The sequence below is a fragment of the Canis lupus genome, chromosome 5 (genome assembly GCF_011100685.1).
Source record: "Canis lupus familiaris isolate Mischka breed German Shepherd chromosome 5, alternate assembly UU_Cfam_GSD_1.0, whole genome shotgun sequence".
NCBI lineage: Eukaryota > Metazoa > Chordata > Mammalia > Carnivora > Canidae > Canis > Canis lupus.
The window spans coordinates 82,036,765-82,057,073 of record NC_049226.1 but is presented as its reverse complement, the minus strand read 5'-3'; the positions used below and the strand labels follow the sequence as shown (position 1 = coordinate 82,057,073).

The 20,309-nt window shown below is 41.8% G+C and overlaps 1 protein-coding gene across 6 annotated transcripts in view; it reads left to right on the top strand.

Annotated features, from left to right (window-relative positions):
• DUS2 (dihydrouridine synthase 2) overlaps window positions 1–20,309 on the top strand; it is a 50,637-nt gene that overhangs the window by 18,399 nt on the left and 11,929 nt on the right. For 4 of the 6 annotated variants that reach the window (XM_038538532.1, XM_038538531.1, XM_038538533.1 and 1 more), the window contains 5 exons: window positions 6,591–6,636; window positions 8,938–9,029; window positions 10,053–10,096; window positions 11,472–11,532; window positions 15,218–15,265. In XM_038538532.1, the coding sequence (XP_038394460.1) occupies window positions 6,591–6,636; window positions 8,938–9,029; window positions 10,053–10,096; window positions 11,472–11,532; window positions 15,218–15,265 (291 nt within the window). Of the gene's footprint in view, window positions 1–4,934; window positions 5,219–6,590; window positions 6,637–8,937; window positions 9,030–10,052; window positions 10,097–11,471; window positions 11,533–15,217; window positions 15,266–20,309 lie in introns of all 6 variants that reach the window. The other 2 variants (XM_038538534.1, XM_038538535.1) reach the window with 2 other exon arrangements.

Here is a 20,309-nt window from a genome sequence, read left to right as displayed (position 1 = left end):
AAAATTTACCATCTTAAACATTTTTGAATGTGCACTTTGGTAGTGTTCAGTTGTGAAACAAATCTCTAGAATCTTTTCTTTGTGCACAACTGAAACTCTCTATCTGTGAAACAACTCCCCCTTACCCCATCTCTCCAACCCCTGGTAACCACTCTTCTATTTTCTGTTTCTATGAATTTGACTACTTTAGATACCTCATAGAAGTGGAAGCATGTGATATTTGTCTTTTTGTGACTGGCTTGTTTCGCTTAGCATAGTATCCTCAAGGTTCATCTATGTTGTAGTATGTGGCAGGGTTTCCTTCATTTTTTAGCTGAATGATATTCCATTGTATGTATATGCCCCATTCTGTTTATACATTCACCTGTTGATGGACATTTGGGTACTTCCACCTTTTGGTTATTTTGAATAGTGCTGCTATGAACATAGGTATGCAAATACCTCTTTGAGATCTTGCTTTCAATTCTTTTGGGTATATATATCCTCAAGTAGGATTGCTAGATGAGGTGGTAGTTCTGTTTTTCATTTTTGGGTTTTTTTTTTAAGATTTTATTTATTTATTAGAGACACAGAGAGACAGAGAGAGAGAGGCAGAGAGAGAGAGAGAGAGAGAGAGAGAGGCAGAGACACAGGCAGAGGGAGAAGCAGGCTCCATGCAGGGAGCCCGACATGGGACATGGGACATGGTGGGACTCGAGCCGGCGTCTCCAGGATCACGCCCAGTCTCCAGGATCATACCTGGGGCTGAAGGCAGTGGTAAACCGCTGAGCCACCTGAGGCTGCCCTGTTTTTCATTTTTGGAGGAAACTCTAGACTATTCTCCCTAGCAGTTACACCACTTTACAATTCTACCAACAGTGCACAATTTCTCCACATACTTGCTAACACCAGTTCTGTTCATTCGTTTTTCTTTCTTTCTTTCTTTCTTTCTTTCTTTCTTTCTTTCTTTCTTTCTTTCTTTCTTTCTTTCTTTCTTTCTTTCTTTCTTTCTTTCTTTCTTTCTTTCTTTCTTTCTTTCTTTCTTTCTTCTCTTTCTTCCTTTTCTTCTCTTTCTTCTCTTTCTTCTCTTTCTCTCTTTCTCCCTTTCTTTCTTTCTTTGTTTGTTTGTTTGTTTGTTTGTTTGTTTCTTTCTTTCTTTCTTTCTTTCTTTCTTTCTTTCTTTCTATAGCAGCCATCCTAATGGGTGAAAGGTGATAGCTCATTGTGGTTTTAATTTGCATATCTCTGGTGATTAGCAATGCTGAGTATGTGCATATGCTTGTTGAGTGTCAGTGTATCATCTTTGGAGAAATTTTTATTTAAGTCCTTTCCCCAGAATGGCTTAAAAAAGAATTCATATTTATGGAAAAGTTGCTATATGTTTATACCTCAGTAAAAAATTTTTTAAAAGGGAAAAATTTATTGAAAAGTTACAGGAAAAAAAAAGAAAAGTTGCAGGAATGGACAGAGAGCATCTATCTGTACCCATATTGACCAATGGTCAACATTTTTGTTTGATTTGTTTTATCATTTGTGCTCTATCTAATGTATATATATTTTCTCCTTAACTAATTTTTAAAAATTGAAGTACAGTTGACACACAATGTTACGTTAGTTTCATGTGTTCTCCTTAACTATTTTTTTTCTCCTTAACTATTTGAGAGTAAGTTTCATGCAGTATGATTTCTTACTTCTCAAGTACTTCACTGATATTTTCCCAGAATTAAGTCTTTCTTCTATTCAATTATGATATAGGCATCATCTTTGATTAACTTAATATTGATACGGTACTTTTTAAAAATCTACCTTCTATGTTCTAATTTTGTCAATTGACCCAAAATTGTTCTTCTAAGCATTATTTTAACATCTTTTTTTCCCCCCAATGTTTTATTTGGGACACTTGGGTGGCTCAGTGGTTGAGTGGCTGCCTTTGGCTCAGGTCGTGATCCCGGGGTCCTGGGATTGAGTCCCACATCAGGCTCCAGAGAGGGAACCTGCTTCTCCCTCTGCCTATGTCTCTGTCTCTGTGTGTGTGTCTCTCTCATGAATAAATAAATCTTTTAAAAAATAGCTAAATAAAGATTTTATTTTTAGGGGCATCTGGGTAGCTCAGTTGGTTATGTGTCTGTCTGCCTTTGGCTTAGGTCCTGATCCTTTGGTCCTGGGATTGAGCCCTGGGGCTAGTTTGTGCTTAGCAGGGAATCTGCTTCTTCCTTTCCCTCCACTCCTCCCCCCACTCGTGCTTTTCCTGTCTCAAATAAATAAAATCTTAAAAAAAAAATATTTTATTTTTACGTAATCTCTACATTTAACATGGGGTTTGAACTTACAAATGCAAGATTAAGAGCCTCATGGTCTATTGTCTAAACCAGGCAGACTCCCCTTTTAACACCTTTACTGAGATATGATTCATATGCCACATCATTCACCAATTCAAACTGTATAATTTGGTGCCTTTTGGTATATTTACAGAATTGTCCATCCATCACCACAATAAACTATTGAATATTTTCATCACACCAAAAAGAAACCTCATATCTGTTAGCAAATCTCCCCGATTTCTCCCTTCCCAAGTCCCTGGAAATCAATATTCTACTTTCAGAAATATTCTACTTTCAAGACCTAAGCTGAGATCAAGAGTCTGATGTTAGGGGCACCTGGGTGGCTCAGTGGTTGAGCGTCTGCCTTTGGCTCAGGTTGTGATCCTGGGGTCCCAGGATCAAGTCCCACACAGGGCTCCCTGCTGGGAACCTGCTTCTCCCTCTGCCTGTGTCTCAGCCTCTCTCTCTCTGTGTCTCTCAGGAATAAATAAATAAAATACTAAAAAAAAAAAAAAAAAAAAAAAAGTCTGATGTTTAACTATATTGAGCCACCCAAGTGCCCCTAAGGCATTTTAAAACTAAATGTTGTGGGGTGCCTGGCTGGCTTAGTCGGTAGACCATGTGACTTTTGATCTCAGGGTTTTGAGTTCAAGCTCCACATTGAGCAATGGAGGCTACTTTTTAAAAAAAAAAAAATGTTGTTCAGAACATTGGGTACTCATTTGAAGAAAAAATGACTTATAAATGGCCATAATTTTCAGGCAAGTTAAAATCTAAATTAGTTTTGGGATGCCTGGGTGGCTCAGTTGGTTAAGTGACTGCCTTTGGCTCAGGTCATGATCCCAGAGTCCTGGGATCAAGCCCTGCATTGGACTCCTTGCTCAGCAGGAGTCGTCTTCTCTCCCTTTGCCCCTGCTCATGCTCATGCATGCGTGCTCTCTCTCTCTCTCAAATAAATAAATAAATAAATAAATAAATAAATAAATAAATCTTTAAAAAATATTACAAGAGGACTATTTTAACAAAATCTAAATTATTTTTAAAAAGAATGGGGCGCCTGGGTGGCTCAGTGGTTGGGCGGCTGCCTTCGGCTGAGGTCATGATCCCGGGATCCAGGATCGAGTTCCACATCGGGCTCCTGTGAAGAGCCTGCTTCTCCCTCTGCCTATGTCTCTGCCTCCTCTCTCTCTGTCTCTCATGAATAAATAAATCTTAAAAAAATTATTTTTAAGAAGAGGAAAAAACAATTGAGATTATTTTATTTATTTATTTATTTATTTATTTATTTATTTATTTATAGATTTTATCTATTTATTTGACAGAGAGAGAGAGAGAGAGAGCGCACAAGCAGGAGGAACTATAGGCAGAGGGAGAGGGAGAAGTAGGGAGCCCAATGTGAGTCTTGATTCTAGGACCCTGGGACCATGTCCCGAGCCAAAGGCAGTCGCTCAACCAATGAGCCACCCAGGTGCCCCAAGATTATGTTCTTCACTATATAATGGAGATATACTTAGGAAGTAAAAGGTACTGTTCATGGCCAAGTTAGGGTGATCTTTCCTATAAAAATAGAATGTTATGTATGATAGAAATTAAGGTTTGTAACAACGTGGATAGACCTAGAGGGTATTATGCTAAGTAAAATAGTCAACAGAGAAAGACAAATACTGTCTGATCTTACTACCTGTGGAATCTAAAAAGCAAAGCAAATAAAAAACAACAACAAAAAAGAGAAACAAACTCATAAATACAGAGAACAAACTAGTGGTTGCCAGAGGGGAGGAAGTTAGGGGATGAGTGAAGTAGGCAAAGGAGTTTAAGAGGTACAGACTTGTAGTTATAATATGAATAAGTTATAGGATTGAAAAGCACTGGGACGCCTGGGTGGCTCAGCAGTTGAGCACCTGCCCCTCGCTCAGGGTGTGATCTGTGATCTCAAGATCGAGTCCCACATCAGGCTCTCTGCCTGGAGCCTGCTTCTCCCTCTGCCTATGTCTCTGCTTTTCTCTCTCTGTGTCTTTCATGAATAAATAAATAAAATCTTTAAAAAAAAAAAGTAAAGCTTAGGGAATATTGTCAATAATACTGTAATAACTTTGTTTGATGATACATGGTAACTACATTTCTTGTGGTGAGCATTTCATAAAGTATAGAATTGTTTGAACCACTGTTGTATACCTGAAAGTAACATAATATTATATGTCAACTATATCTCAAAACTAGAAAAAAAAAAGTAGAGCATAGGTTAAAAAAACAATTGAGGAAGTGGTAGTAATAGAAGAAAAGTATTTGTGGTAGGTAACTCAGAAAAACTCAATATACAATTTGACAAAGAATAGATTTTTTTCCTGCAACTTGTATAGATGTAAAAGGCAGTTTGGAAAAAAAAACAAAAAAAAAAGAACAAAAAAAAAAGGCAGTTTGCTCTGAAGATTCACTGATCATAAACTACCACTAGGAAAAACGATGTTTGTTTTCACTTAATTAAGGAAATATAGTGAAAAAACCAGGAGGTTCCATTTTATCCCAGAACTAACTAAAATGAATAAAATTGACGAACAGTGGTGTTGAGGGTGCGTGTTGAGCAGACACACTTGTGGTTTTTTTGGTGACAATTTAATTTCTCCGCTTAAACAGTTGAACATCTGCTGCATACAAGGTCTTGAAGAGGTTCTGGCAGATGTTTCGTGAGCACTTGCAACATGCTAGATGCTGGTGATGAATGAAACGGCATCCAGGCCCCACAGGCTCCTTTGGTGTGGTGGGGAGACTGAAAAGAAAACAAGACATTTCAAGGGCCATTTTGCCTTAATTCCTCCTCTTGTGGCTCAGGCTACCTGGCCTGGGTCCTCAAGGCCTACCTTTGTGTGATCACAGGATCCTCCTCAGGGGGTATAGTCTAATGTAAAGGTATGACTGAGGTATGTATAGCTAGCATTTGATGAAGTAGCAAATGTGGACTTGGAGGAGGGGCGTTTGGGAATCCTGAGGAGGACAAGTTAGATCTGGCAGGGCTGGGGCTTCAGCAAAGGCTTGCCTTGCTGTCTCCTGCTCATTTCTGGCTGAAGTTCAGCCTGCCTGCAAAGCTTCTTTTTATGAGCACAGGCCATTTGATGCTCTGCCCGCTTTCCCACTTGCCTTTTTGGCCTGCCCCTGCAACTAAGATCCTGGCTCCAGGGACTCTGTGTTGGGCTCTGTCCATCCCTTGAGACACTACACGGACTCTTGCCAGCCACATATCCATAACTGCTTGGTGGTGGTGATTTGTTTGGCCAGGACTGGTGGACATCGGGTACTTGATGACCTGAATGCAACATAGAGAGAGAATAGCCAGAGAAACGCCTATGTGTGTACTAACTCAGATGATGAGTATGTGGGGAAGCCATAGGTGCCCTTTGGCCACTTTAGCTTTGCATACTCCCATGAGATATTGACAGTATTGTGCCCACCTGGCTGGAGTTGTGACTTGCTGAGGCTCATAGGTAGTCAGTATGGCGATGGATACCAGGGGGCAGAGTTTCCTCTCCATTTTTCTGGACCTGCAGAACCCCTTGGTATGAGCTTCTGGGCAGTGTGGCAGGTTTTATCTTACACATTTGTTGAAATGATCACTGAACAAAGCAGAACAGTTGTCTCCTACCAAGAGGCAGAGGATCTTAGTCCTTCAGGAGACAGGAGCTTTCCCTTCATTTTCATGATCCTGATTTTGAAGAAACCTCTTTCTCTTTTCTTTCCTAAGTCAGTTTGAAGATGTCCAGAGTCAAAGAGCTCACCCCTTTTGTTTCCACACAGTGTGACCCATGTTGGGCAGGAGTTTTAGAACTGATCTCAAGGCTTCCTCCCTCTGCTTTTATTCACTGGTCCCACTTTTGTCCTTGGACATTTCCTGGGAGCCCAACACTGTCTGCTGTTTGTGTGGGGATGAGGTAGGAGGGTCTTTGAGGGGATGGACTGGAACTGAGATGAGTAGGTGGGGAGAGTGTCCAGGTGTCCATAATCTGGGCTATTGTCTTATCTCTGGCTCCCTGAGTAGCTCATCCTTCCTAGGCCCCCGATGTCTTCACAGCCACTGGGAGGAACAGCTGACCGAGGGTAGCTCACTCAGGCTCCTGCTTGCCATGTTTAGGTGAGGATATCAGTGTTACATTTCCCAAAAGCCATGATTTGTTGTTAGTAGTAGGATAACAGGCTGAGTGACCACCCTCCCATTAGCGACCTCCAGTGAAGGTCCCTCCCCCTGGGCCCAGGACCTACATGACCAGCACTGATAAGTGCCCTCTGATTCCTCTGCAGGAGCTGATTGACCTCAAGATGCTTCAGTGCAAGAGAGTTGTCAATGGTGAGTACAGTTCTGATCCCAGGATTGTGTGGCACCTGGTCAGGCCCAAGCAGCACCAACTACTCCTGCCCTTGCGTGGAGTGACAGTGTCCTGCCAGTGTGCTCCTTGCCTGGCTGTGTCATTTTGTGGATAGTGTCCTCCTTTGACAGCAGTCACTACTCTCCAGAGACCCTGACAAAGACCAAATATAAAATAGGCTGAGAATACCTTCCACCCACAGGCTTGCTGGCATAGACAGTGACAGGTTTCATAGTAGAGGAGGGACCCTAAAAGCCTTGGGCTTGGCCAGCTTCAGCATTGTTCCTGACTCTGCTACTCCCTAGCTGTGTGACTTTGGGCAAGTCACAATGACTTCTCTGCCTCCATTTCTTCAGCTGTTAAGATGAAAATCAAAACCCCTGCTTTACTTAAATCATATGGTTGAAGTGAAAATCAAATAAGATAAGGTACATGTAAGTACTTTGCAGATAGAAGTGGTTGTGCTAAATTGTGGTTTTGCTTATGTTTTATTGATGAAGCTGATTCTGTTTTGATTAGAGTTGTGGTATTGTTTGAGGTTTTTGAAATGTATACCCATTTTTGAAATCTTAATATCAGAAGTTGTGACTCATTATGTCTTTGTTTTAGATTTCTATTTTTTTGTTACAAAAATTTCATTTTTACAGAACCATATAGCCTAGAAAATGAAAATGCCCATAATTTCATATTTGAAGAGGTAATCATGAGGAGGAATAATATATATTTTTTACACGTTTAGTAAAGCATGTATGTAAAAATAGAGAATGTTTCTGTATATGCTTTCCCTTGGGATCATGCTCTGCAAGTTTTGCCCCTTACTTTTTTACTAGAACCTTTCCCCATGTCAGTACCTGTAGATAATTATGTCAGACTTGATTTCATCAGTGTTTTAATGGGAGTTTCCAGTATTTTGCTGTTAAAAATAAAGCTGTATAAACACAGTAAGTTTTTGCAGTTCTTCTCTCAGACTTCTTTGCTAGTTAAAAGCCTGCGCTGTTGGAATTTACTTCAATTGCCTCTCCCAACATGTCATCACCTTTACCCTACGTTTTTAACCTAATCTGTTTAGTGCTGAGTTGATAATAACTGCTTCCATTTCTGGAAATGCCTTACGTGTATTAAAGATCTCATTCATTTCTCAAAATAAATGCACAAGGTAGGCATAATCTCCCGTCTGCCACATTGGATCTCTTTGATGTGCCCGTCATCTTTGAGAGCTAATAATGGTAGTACCTACTATAGAGCTGTATTTTGAGCAGCATATAAAATTCTTATTATTTACAACAATTATGTTCTATTAGGTTGCATCGAACAACAAATTAGCAAATACTGAACCATTGCTTTTAGGGGAAATACAGGATTAAGTTTGTGCAAGCATCTGGTCACAGCATTTTCACTAACATCAGTACATAACCTTGTTTTATATGTGTTTCTATTTTAACATTGAACTCACAGACTTCAGTTCTCTAATTTCATGTTTGAACAGAGGTTGTTTAACGTGTATTTTCTCTGTAAGGCATCTCTGAGCCTTCTTGTGCTTTGGAGCACGAGATAACACTTTAGCACTGTGCTTGGGGCCATTTTCAACAGCGGAATTAACAAAAGGCCCACAAATGCAGAAATATGTGACGTTAAATATACCGCCATAAGGACACTTATTTACAGTATAAGACCTTAGCTGGAAATGCACACATCAGGGGACTGACTTTTTTTGCAGTTCTACATTAGTCTGTGAATGACCATGAAAATGCCATGAGTATTGATTTTGGGGTTACAGATACATTTTAGCAATCAGGCAAATTTGGAAGTACGTAAGTACACATAATGAGGGTTGACTGTAATAGAGTGAATCTCCACTCACAGTACATGGTAAATAATTAAGAAACAGCAACTTTACTGAACTTCAGAGTGACATCTGGGAAAATTTGGGCCAAGGCTAAAACATAGACAAGGTTCCATGTATGCACATTTTTTTCCAGTCTTTTAAAAATTACAAAATGTAAATACTACACCAAGGAAGTGCATAAAACACAAGCATGCAGTATAACAAATAACTGTAAAGCAGCCAGCTGTAACTAACCATCCCCTAGATCGAGGAATAGACCATCATTAGCACCTCAGAAGCTTCCAGGTGCTCACTGATTTCTTTAAAGAATTATGTATTTCCAGCATCCATTTCTCCCCTTCAGAGTGATTTTTTTGCTGTGTTTTCTCCCAGGGATTAGGCTAGGTTGAACTTGCTTCTTCATTGGGTGGCCCTGTGTGTTTGTGTTTTCTTGCAGAGGTGCTCAGCACAGTGGACTTTGTCGCCCCTGATGAACGAGTCGTCTTCCGCACCTGCGAAAGAGAGCAGAGCAGGGTTGTTTTCCAGATGGTATGAGATTCCAGGGGCTGAGCACCCTCCCAAGGGTTATGCATCCTTAAATGCCTGGGCGCTGTTGCATAGTAGTGGTTTCCTGAGACTGCTTTAATGTTTTTCAAAGATTTGTTCATGAGTGTTTATGTTGTCAGAGAGAGTTTAAGGAAGTCAAGTTAGAGCACTCTGTTACATGCCTCCAGTGTCAAATATAATTTCCTTAGCTGTTGGAATTGTTTTTTTGGCATGACTTATATATTTTTACCTGCTAGGATTGGTTATTCAGTTCATGTTCTTTGTTTTTGTATAGTCTGTATATACTTCCCATAGAAAGAAAATTAGGTTTCCTCAAGACTAGTTGATTTATGTTTGGCTTGTAATGACTCCATAGCACTCTTCTCTCACTTTTTCACAAATAGGTTCTGTATGACGTTTAAGTTTTTATTTTTATCTTATTTTATTTTATTTATTTTAAAGATTTTATTTATTTATTCATGAGAGACACACAGAGAGAGAGAGAGAGACAGACAGACAGACAGACAGAGAGAGGCAGAGACACAGGCAAAGGGTGAAGCAGGCTCCATGCAGGGAGCCCGACGTGAGACTCGATCCTGGGACTCCAGGATCACGCCTTGGGCTGAAGGCAGGCGCTAAACTGCTGAGCCACCCAGGCTGCCCCAGATGTTTAAGTTTTTAAACTTAACAATGGGTAGACATATGATAAAGCAAATATAGCAAAAATATTAATTGTAGAATATAAGTGGTGAGTATATGAATATATGTTCACTATATAATTTTGTCAACTTTTTTTTGTATTAGAAAATAATCACAGCATTGAGGACGTTTTCTAGGCCTTCCAGGTCCAATTTTTACCTCTGATAGTGAGCTAGTCCAATGGCCTGGCTGTTTAAGAGGATGACAGGCAGACTCTACTTGCTGAAGTGTGCGTGCACATGGAGTGCATAGATGTGTTTGTCTATGCATCTGTGCATGTATACTTGTGTCAGGGATGGTGATTGATGCAGTCTCTTTTGTTCCCAGGGGACCTCAGATGCAGATCGAGCCCTTGCTGTGGCTAAACTTGTGTAAGTTCTGTCTTTGGGACTGCCTTTTCCTCTCCTATGGGCTGTGAAACTTTACTGTTTTGGTGACCTTGGAGGTGACCATCCTTTTGTCTCTTAGCTCTTTACCTTCTCTTTCCAAATTAAGAGTCTCTGTTGTTTTTTGTTTTTCTCTGTTTTTGGCATCTGAGGGCTGGCCTGGGACTCATGTGTACCAACAGTACCCAGATTCCAGATAACCTCTGTTCAGGCAACTATTTTTTAGTATTTATTCATGAAGCTCCCTTTCCAGGGTTTCTTATGACTATGAGCCCTAACATTTTGAGGCTCATGAAGTGTAGATAAGGTTTACTGCTGCCTAGATTAATGAAGGCAGGAGAGTACGTGGTTAGGAGATGGGCTTTAGAGTTAGGCAGACCTGGGTTGGAATTCTGAGTTGCTGCTTGCTGAGATTCCAGGGGCTGAGCACCCTCCCAAGGGTTATTTGATCTTAGATAAGTTGCCTAATCATACTTTAACCAAGGGAACTTAGTTTCCTTATCTATGAAATGAGATCAATAGTACTACCTACCTCTGTCTTTATAGGTGACGGTAGATGAAATAATGCACATAAATGTCTTCACAGTAATGTGGCACATAGTGAGTAATTAATGTTAGTTATTATTATTAAGTGAAATGATGGTGAGAAGGAACTTAGGCATTAGCTACAGATTGTTAACTGTCTACATACCAGAAGATGGGCTAAGGGTCCTTGCCACAAAATCGTTGGAGTAAGCCAACCGTATAGCCCAGCAAACAAAGGCAGTCTTGTAACTTCTCCTAGAACCAGTGTTCTGGAAAGGGCTCTATGTGTTGACAAATAGCTTGTACTACCCCAATCAGAACTGGAACTCTGAGATCAAATTCAGTGTGGCCGTCACTTGGTATTTGGATTATCTGATATAATTCCCAAGTAGCAAAGTCCTCTACAACTAGCCCATTGTAGATGTTTGAGCGCAATATGCTCTTCCTCTTGAACTCTGCTCAAGGAAGGCAGTTCTACCTTTCAGAGACCAGTTCTTTTTTTTTAAATATTTTATTTATTTATTCATGAGAGACACAGAGAGAAAGAGGCAGAGACACAGGCAGAGGGAGAAGCAGGCTCCCTGCGGGGAGCCCGAGGTGGGACTCGATCCCGGGTTTCCAGGATCACACCCTGGGCTGAAGGCAGGCGCTAAACCATTGAGCCACCCAGGCTGCCCTCAGAGACCAGCTTTTCACCTTCTGTCTCTGAGGGTTGGTATGTTTAATATGGCCAGGAACATGGGAAGAGGTTTATGAGCACAGATCCATGCCTTTGACTCTAAATTCTCTCCTCAAGTTGGATATTTATTATCTTTTCTACTTCATGTTTTTCCAGGGAAAATGATGTGGCTGGTATTGATGTAAACATGGGCTGTCCAAAAGAGTATTCCACCAAGGTAAACTGATTTCTTTATATGCCTTACAAATATAGAGTACAGAGTAGTAGTGACTAACAAGACATTACCTGACTCTGGAGTAGATCCTATACTAGATGGGGAAAATGCTCAAAAGGATATTATTAGGTCAACTGGCAAAATTGGAATATGGAGCATAGCAGAATAGCTACAAATATTGTATCAGGGCAGCCCCGGTGGCTCAGCGGTTTAGTGCTGCCTTCAGCCCAGGGTGTGATCCTGGAAACCCGGGATTGAGTCCCACATCGGGCTCCCAGCAGGGAGCCTGCTTCTCCCACTGCCTGTGTCTCTGCCTCTCTCTGTGTGTGTGTGTGTGTCTCTCATGCATAAATAAGTAAAATCTTTTTAAAAAATTGTATCAATATGTTTATGAAATTGATAACTCTGGTTTTGTAAAAATATTTCTTTTTTTTTTAAGATTTTATTTTTTTAAATTTTAAATTGTATTGAGAGAGAGAAGGAGGGGCAGAGGGAGAGGGAGTGAGCGAATCCCAAGTAGTCTCCATGCCCAGCCTGGAGCCCAAAGTGAGGCTCGATGTCATGACCCTGAGATCATGACATGAGCTAAAATCAAGAGTCGGATGCTTAACCGACTGAGACACCCAGGCACCTCGCCCCTAAAGATTTTATTTTTAAGTAACCTCTACATACCCAGTATGGGTTTCAAACTCACAATTCTGGGATTGGAGTTGCATGCTCTACAGACTCAGCCAGGGAGAAGCCCCAAGAGTATCTCTATTAGAAAATACACACAAATATTTACATGTAAAGGGCTATGATACAATGATCAGTAACTTACCTGCAAGTGGTTCAGGACAAACTTTATTTACATGCACATGCACACATAAACACACATAAAGCACTCATGCCTGAGTAATTAATGATGTAAATGTTAAAAGGAAAAAATGTGAACATTGCTTTGGTTTTTCATGAAAAAAACCAAGATGTACATTAAAAAAAGAAAAAGAGGATGCAGTATATGTGTGCCCGTTGTCATATCATAAAATCAGACCACAGTGCTAGGGCAGTTCAGAAAATGGAGTGGAAAGGCAGCCCTTAATATCTTAATAGGGAAATGTGGTCCTCGATGAGGAGATTTGGGACCCTAAAGGCAGAGGAAGTGGTACAAGCAGGGGCCTGGAGGCCAATATGAGATAGAGGCAGAGAGCCTTGGTTTGACCAGAGCTGGGGAGTAGAAGACGAAGAGGAAACCGGAGCACAGGATTGAAAATCTTGGTTAGGACCAGGTTAGCTGAATGTGGACTTTTGATATTTCTGGCCTTTTGGCACAGAGAAGGCATGTGATCAGAAACTTTATTCCCCAGGGGAAACCAGTGTTACTAGTTTCTTGTGTGTCTTTCCAAATATATTCTGTGATAGAAATACTTAGAAATACTAATTTGAAAGCCATGTCTGGTACATTTGAGTGGAAATTGGGCTAGAGGTAAGGACACAGGTTTAGGAGATGAGTGTCCTGGGTGCATTGGGGAGATCAGGGATGGAGAGAGGAGAAGTGAAACACAGAATTTGATAGGACTTGGCAATTGACTGGACTGGGTGTGGGAAGGTGAGGTGAGTATTTGGTAGAGGGAGGAAAGACCAGTAGCCAGGAGAACAGTTTGTCTTCAATGTGATTGGGACTGCTGGAGGAAAAGCATGTTTGGGACAGATAACAAGGACAGCTTGGGGTTGGCTGCATGTGAGGCCCCAGAGGGAGTTCTGTGGGGCTGCCGCTGGGAAACTTATCACAGGGTATGCAGTCATAATCTGCATTGTAGACATAGCAGATGTCCCCCTGGTTCCCCTGCCCAGAGTCAGCCACTCTGTTCCCAGGAGTTTAGTGGCTTGAGAACTTTGGCTTTAGGCCAGGAGGTAAAAGATTACTTGAGGGAAAGGCTCTTTTGGATGCTTGAAAACCATAGGGCCTACTTCAAGGAATTATGGAAGTTTAAAATTGTCTATGAGGAGTTGAAAACTTGGGACCTTGTTTTGCTGTCTTCTAATTACTCCTTTATGCTCTGAGATAATATAAAGCATAGAGCCTAAATTATTGGCATTATTTCCCTGATATATGTAGAATGAAAAAGCAGGGAGCCAAATTAGATAAGATGTACCACCATCTGTATATGAGGGATAGGGAATGAATATTTATATATATTTACATTTCTCTTCATAGAATATTTTTGGAAAGACTCACAAGAAACTAGTGTTTTCCCTAGGGAAGGTAACCAAGTTTTTATTTGGTTTGGCATGAGGAATAAATTCCCATTGTAGGGGTGCTCCTCAAAATAACTAACAACTGGCACAGCACTGGTCCTGGCCAGTCAGAACAGATACGTACTAGTATGCTATACCAGTATATACCACCTGAATAGCGATGGTTAAAAAATTGAAGCCTTATAAAAAGCATAAATTGAAAAGTTTTCCATTTCTCAGGGAAGAAGAGTTCTTATTTTTACCCTTTTGAACCTTTAAAATTTTTAATGTGTTATGTATTCAAAAAAGCAAATAAATAAGTTAAATAGAAAGGAAGGAAGGAAGGAAATACTCATTGACAAAGCTATTGTTGTGGGAGGGCTGGATTTTAGATCATGTGATTCCACAAGGCAGGGCTGGATTGTGTGTCGGGTGGATAGACGGAGCCAGGATAAGTGGCTGGGACTCTCTTAAGGCTTCTAAGGTTTGTATCTGTAGCCAAGGTAGGCCAGGGCTGGTAGCTCCTCTGCCCTTTCCATTTTCCTCTGAAATGCAGACTCAGGCTGGCCGAGTCTGCGGGTGGTTCAGGTTCTCTGATTCTAATCTATCATCCTTAAATATGAAATTAAACTGTAATAAGCAAACTTCAAACTTCTGAGCATATCCTATGAGCATTCATTAGATCGCAGTCTAAATACTGACAAGGGATTTATTTATTAGATTTGTTTTTTTTTTCCTTCACCTCATTTTTAACAAGTTCAGCTTTGTTAACATCCTCCTCTTTGCTGATTATTAAAGTAATTCATACCATTGCCCAGAACTTAGGTGATATAGAAAAGTAAAAAAAAAGACCAATCATCAATAACCCCGCCATCAAGAGACAACTATTGTTAATGTCAAGATTTAAGTGGCTCTGCAGGTTGTTGGTTTTCATCAGCTGGGGCTTTTGCTAGAGTTTGATGTTGGTCTGGAGCATTGTTGCTAGCAAGGAAGAAGAGCCTGGACAAGGTTTGCAGGTTATGTTCCTCTAAGTGGCTTTGCTGGCAGTGATGGTACTAAAACAAGTGTTGGTAGGGTAGGACGAAGGTGCATTGGATCTCATTCCAAAGGGAGAATGATTCATTGCTTTCTTAAGGGGTTGCCATATTGTGGGGTTTAGTTTATTAAGACTCTGAGACCTTGAGTAAGGAATGGGCATTCCTAAAAAACAATTTTTGTGGGACCCACTTGCTGATAGATCTGTGGGTTTTGCTAAGAGGATCAGAGTGATGAGTTTTAGAATTTATCAAACTCTGATCCCTGACATTGTGGGCATGGATGCTGCTACTTTCCTGCTTGACTAGAAGTGCCAATTGCCAGGGAACCTTGGTCTCTTGCCTGTGAGTGCTGGGGCGATGCCAGGTTGCCACACCGTGGGGATGGACCACCCTCCTCCAGCCATAAGAAGACCCTCTGTGTGCTTTTTCCTTAGGGAGGAATGGGAGCTGCTCTGCTATCAGACCCTGACAAGATTGAGAAGGTAAGTCCTGCAGGAGTGAAAGCAGAGGTCTTAAACATGTCTGTGAATAGAGATGTCTGGAACAACCTTCCCCCGACCAATGCCCCCTTCCCCCAAGATTAGTGAATCAGTTACTCAGTTACTCTACCTGGAGTCTGGAAGTTTTTTTTTTTTTTAAAGATTTATTTATTTGAGAGAGAGAATGAGTGAGAGTGCATGATTGGGAAGGGCAGAGGGAGAGAGAGAGAATCTGAAGCAGATTCTGCTGAGTGCAGAGAGATAGTGGCTTGATCCCACAACCCCGAGATCACAACGTGAACTGAAACCAGGAGTCAGTCACTTAACCAACTGTGCCACCCAGGCACCCTCCCCCTCCCATATTTTTATTTATTTTATTTTAGTTTATTTTTTAAAGACTTAATTTATTTATTCATGAGAGACACAGAGAGAGAGAGGCAGAGACACAGGCAGAGGGAGAAGCAGGCTCCATGCGGGGAGCCCGATGCGGGACTCGATCCCAGGACCCCGGGATCACGACCTGAGCCAAAGACAGACGCCCAATCCCTGAGCCATCCAAGTGCTCCCCCTTCCCACCTTTTTAAGGTAAGCTCTGTGCCAACATGAGGGTTGAACTCATGACCCCGAGATCCAAAGTCATTCGCTCTACTGACTGAGTCAGCCAGGTGCCCCCCTGGAGTCTGGAAAAGTTTTGAAAGGCTACCCAGTGATTGTGACATACAGCTAGATTTGGGAACATCTGAGAGAGCATACAAGAGCCTTGGAGTTCCTCAAAAGTCCAAGGCTTAGGGACAGGTCACCTGAGAGCCAGGTAGCTTGAGGAGTCATTTAGAGCCTCCTGTGTATGGCCTGTTCTCTCTTCTGAGGAGATTATGAGAGCATAGGCCAGGATACCCATGGATTGTGGACAGACTCAATGGCAGTGGGGGTGGGATGGCCTCTCCCAGGGGGCTTGCTGAGAGCAGCTGTGGGTCCCCTGAGTCTGTCATCAGCCTTTGAGAGTCAGGCCAGTGTCATCTGAGGTGAGCTGAAGTTGGTCCCCTCGGGTCCCCTTCCCTTGGTGATTCCAAAGGCCAGGTTTATAAGGCACTGTCGACAGGTTGGCATTGCTGCCCAGTGTTGTGAGCTGCCAAGGCCTGTAAGGGTGACATTTCTGCAGCACCATTTATACCTTTAACTTTTTCTCAGTCCACCAGCTCTCTTCTTGTTGCTCTTCTTAGTTCCTTTGTTTTCATTCTCCATTCCCACTTCCCTGTCTGGGCTTTAAGCCTCCAAGTGCCTCGCATAGGCTAGAGCAACTTGGAATAAGGCACTACCAAGAAAAGCTGCCATTTCTTGTGCTGGCTGCTGTATTGCAGCTCAGCCATGTATATTCCTCAGCCCCACTGTCTTTGGGATATTGGAAGACCAGTGTGTTGATGGGCTTGGTGCTTTTTCATTTTTCCCATGTGTAGATAGGGATATATATATATATATATACACACACACACACACACACACACACACACATAGGCACATTATATATATTATATGTAACTGTATATAATAATATATGTGTATCACATATTATATGATGATTACATATATAATGTGCTTATGTATGCATGTATATATATTCAGTTTATTCCTCAAGCCTCTTGAAGTAGACAGGGGAGGCATTTGTTATGTTAATATGATTAAGAATAATAAAACTGAAGCACAGAGAGATAAAAATAATTTGCTCAAGATTATGTAGCAAATAAATAGCAGGCAGAGCCAAGGCTAGAGCCATGATCTTGGGACCCCTAGCCCAGTATCAGTTGCACCCTCTTGATGGTATCTCAGTTTAACGGTGCCTGGGTATAGTTTATAAGTGTCTAGCTACGGGTCAGTAGACATCTGGATTTAGGAACCTCCAGTCAGACATCTCTGCAGAATGGAGTGGATTTGGACAACTGTGGATGTTCAGCTCATCACCACACTTAGGGGAGAGGCCCCAGTGTTAGGTGGTTTTGCTTTACAGCATGTGCCCACAGACATTACCCTATCCTCCAGCCTCCTGGCTGCTCCCTCCCATACTGTTGGCTCTGTCTTCTCCACTGCACCTCTTTGGAAAAGGCACATTTCATACATGAGACAGCAGAGTTACACTGCTCAGTTTATTCCATTCCTTTTCTGTTTGGTGGGGTGGTTGGATGGGCTGGGTTGGCTAGTGGTTGTGGTTTGCCTCATGGAGGGGAGGTTGTAGGCTTCCACAACAAAGCCAGATGGGACCCAAGAGTAGTGGGCTGGATTAGATACAGGTTCAAACTCAGCTGGCAGACTTGGGGACCTGGGTGAGAGTTTTGTGAGTTCTTCCAGGCTGGTGTTTTAGGTCCATGGTTCTGTCTCTGGGAGCATTTCAGGATGACCTGCAGCATTTTTTCAAAACAAAGATACTTGTTTGGGTGATGAAGAATTTTGGAAATAGGTAGTGGTGATGGTTATATAACATTGCAAATATAATTAATGCCACTGAATCATACACTTAAAAATGGCTAAAATGGGAAATTTTATGTTATATATATTTGATGATGATGATGATAATAATAATAATAAAGGATTCTAAAGGATTTTATCTGTTGAGAATTCTGTATACTCTTGGGGTGGATAATGGCTGGGAGGGAGTATGAATTAGTCTTTTAAAAAGACTTCCGGGATCCCTGGGTGGCGCAGCGGTTTAGCGCCTGCCTTCAGCCCAGGGTGCGATCCTGGAGACCCGGGATCGAATCCCACGTCAGGCTCCCGGGGCATGGAACCTGCTTCTCCCTCTGCCTGTGTCTCTGCCTCTCTCTCTCTCTCTCTCTCTGTGTGACTATCATAAATAAATAAAAATTAAAAAAAAATAAACTAAAATCATTAAGATCCCATAGTGGATCTTAAATTAAAAAAAAAAAAAAAAAGACTTCCTAGAAAAAATTAAAAACAAACAAACAACTTCCTAGGTAACTCTGATGTATCCTCCCTAGACTAAGAAGCTCAGTTTTAGACTCTAGGTTAGTAATATCCTCTCTTTCACCCAATATCCTCTCTGCCCAAGATTTCCTGTCCCCCTTCCCTTGGGTGCCCAGGGCTTTCCCCTCTGCTCTGTACACTTGGGCTATGACTAACAATTGGTGGGGGTCAGTTCTCAGTGATTCCTAAACCTATGCTCTCCCATCCACCTTTCTACCCATTCCACAACAACCAGGGGAGCTACGAGTCTGCTTTTCCTGAGTCAGCTAGTAGATCTGGTGAGATGAGGCTTCCTGTGGGTAGATGTGCCATGTTACCTGTGTTATGAGCTTATCTCAGGTCCTTCTCCCCCACAGACTTGCACACCACAGAGATGGGTGGTGTGACTTGGGTCTGGTAGAGTTGAGTCCGGCAGGGTTTCATGCTAGAGCCTAGCCAGAAACAGTCTCTATTCACTTGGTCCCCTCAATGTGACCCTTGCAGGTGGCTGGGGATTTTGATTACTAATTTCCTTCCTGATTCTGAAAATGCACATGAAATGAACAGAAATACCAAAGAAAGTGCTTAGAGCTACTTGGATGAAATTCGGCAAAGGAAGTTCTGCAAAACAGAGAACTGGATCAAACCAGCTGACGTTGCTTTAGTCACGAAACTTCAGGGGATTCTAAGTCAGCACTAGCAGAGGAACCTTCCAGAGATGGTACTGCCAGCCTGAGGGATAAGACTAGAAGGAGGATTTTTATTGTGTATCTCAGTGGATCTGGCAGTCCCCCCTCCTTAAAGGGTAGTTTGCCCCCTTAAAGCCTGCCAGAGTGACCCTAGGACCACAGGCCCAGTCTGCCTCCCAGGGCAGCATCCAGGGACTTTTCCTTTCTACCAGTTCCTGGCATTTGTGCTTAGGCTAGTAGGCCCTCTCTTGCCCATGATCTGTCTACCTGCCTTGTCAGCCCAGCCTCTTGGTCTGATGTCTTCGAGAGAGGTTTGCCTCAGCTGAGGCCTGAGAGAACGGCCTCCTAGAGTGGTTCTTGCAGTCTGGCTCTCTGCTGCCCCCACTTGTCTAGAACCAAGACTGACAGCAGCTGCATGAGTGTCCCCTGTGCCCTGATGGCAATCCAGTTCTTGGAAGAGGGCTCTTGGGATCACCTTCCCTCCAGCTTGCCTAACTTGAATTTGTTTTTAGTTTTTAAAAATTATTATTTTAAAGTAATCTCTACACCCAATGTGGGGCTCAAACTTACAGCCTTGAGATCAAGAGTTGGAGGCTCTACAACTGAGCAGCCAGGCACTTCTAGCCTGAAATTTTTAGTGAGGGAAGAATATAGTAATGTGACAGATGTTCATTGTCATCTTGATCATGTCTCTTGATCTCTGATTCATATGAGATCTGGCATCGCTTACTTCTCTTGACTCTTTCCTGTGTGACTTCTTGGTCTTTCTTTGAAAAGTCCTTTGCAGTTACTGTGCAAATTAACGCTTTTCAATGTGTTGAATATGTTATATTTTCCTTTGCCAATTTTGCTTCTGTGTATCCAACTCACCTAAAGAGAGTCGCATGAGGACAGGGCCTAGGCAGGACCTGTACAACCTTCCTGGTTCTCTTACTTGGAAGATCTTGGAACAGCACTCAGAGAACATTGCCTTCAATCAGGAAAGAAGCTGTTGGCTATGTCTTCTCAACCAGGATGAAGCCTCAGAATTATGTTGACGAAGGAGTGTGTTTTTTAAAATTTGAAAAGATTTTCTAGTTTTATTGAGAAATTGACATACATCACTGTCTAAGTTTAAGGCATGCAGCATGATGGTTTGATTTACTTATATTGTTTTTTTTTTTTTTTGATTTACTTATATTGTGAAGTGGTTATCACAGTAAGCTGCACTGTATTCTGTATCCATCATCTCATATAGCTACAATAAAATGAAAATTAGAAAACTCTTCTTAAACTGTCACATTGTCAACTATACTATAAAGATAAAACAAAACAAAGCAAAACAAACTTTGTCTTTGTGATGAGAACTCTTAAGATCCTCTCTCTTAACAACTTTGCTGGATATCATACAGCAGTGTTAGCTGCAG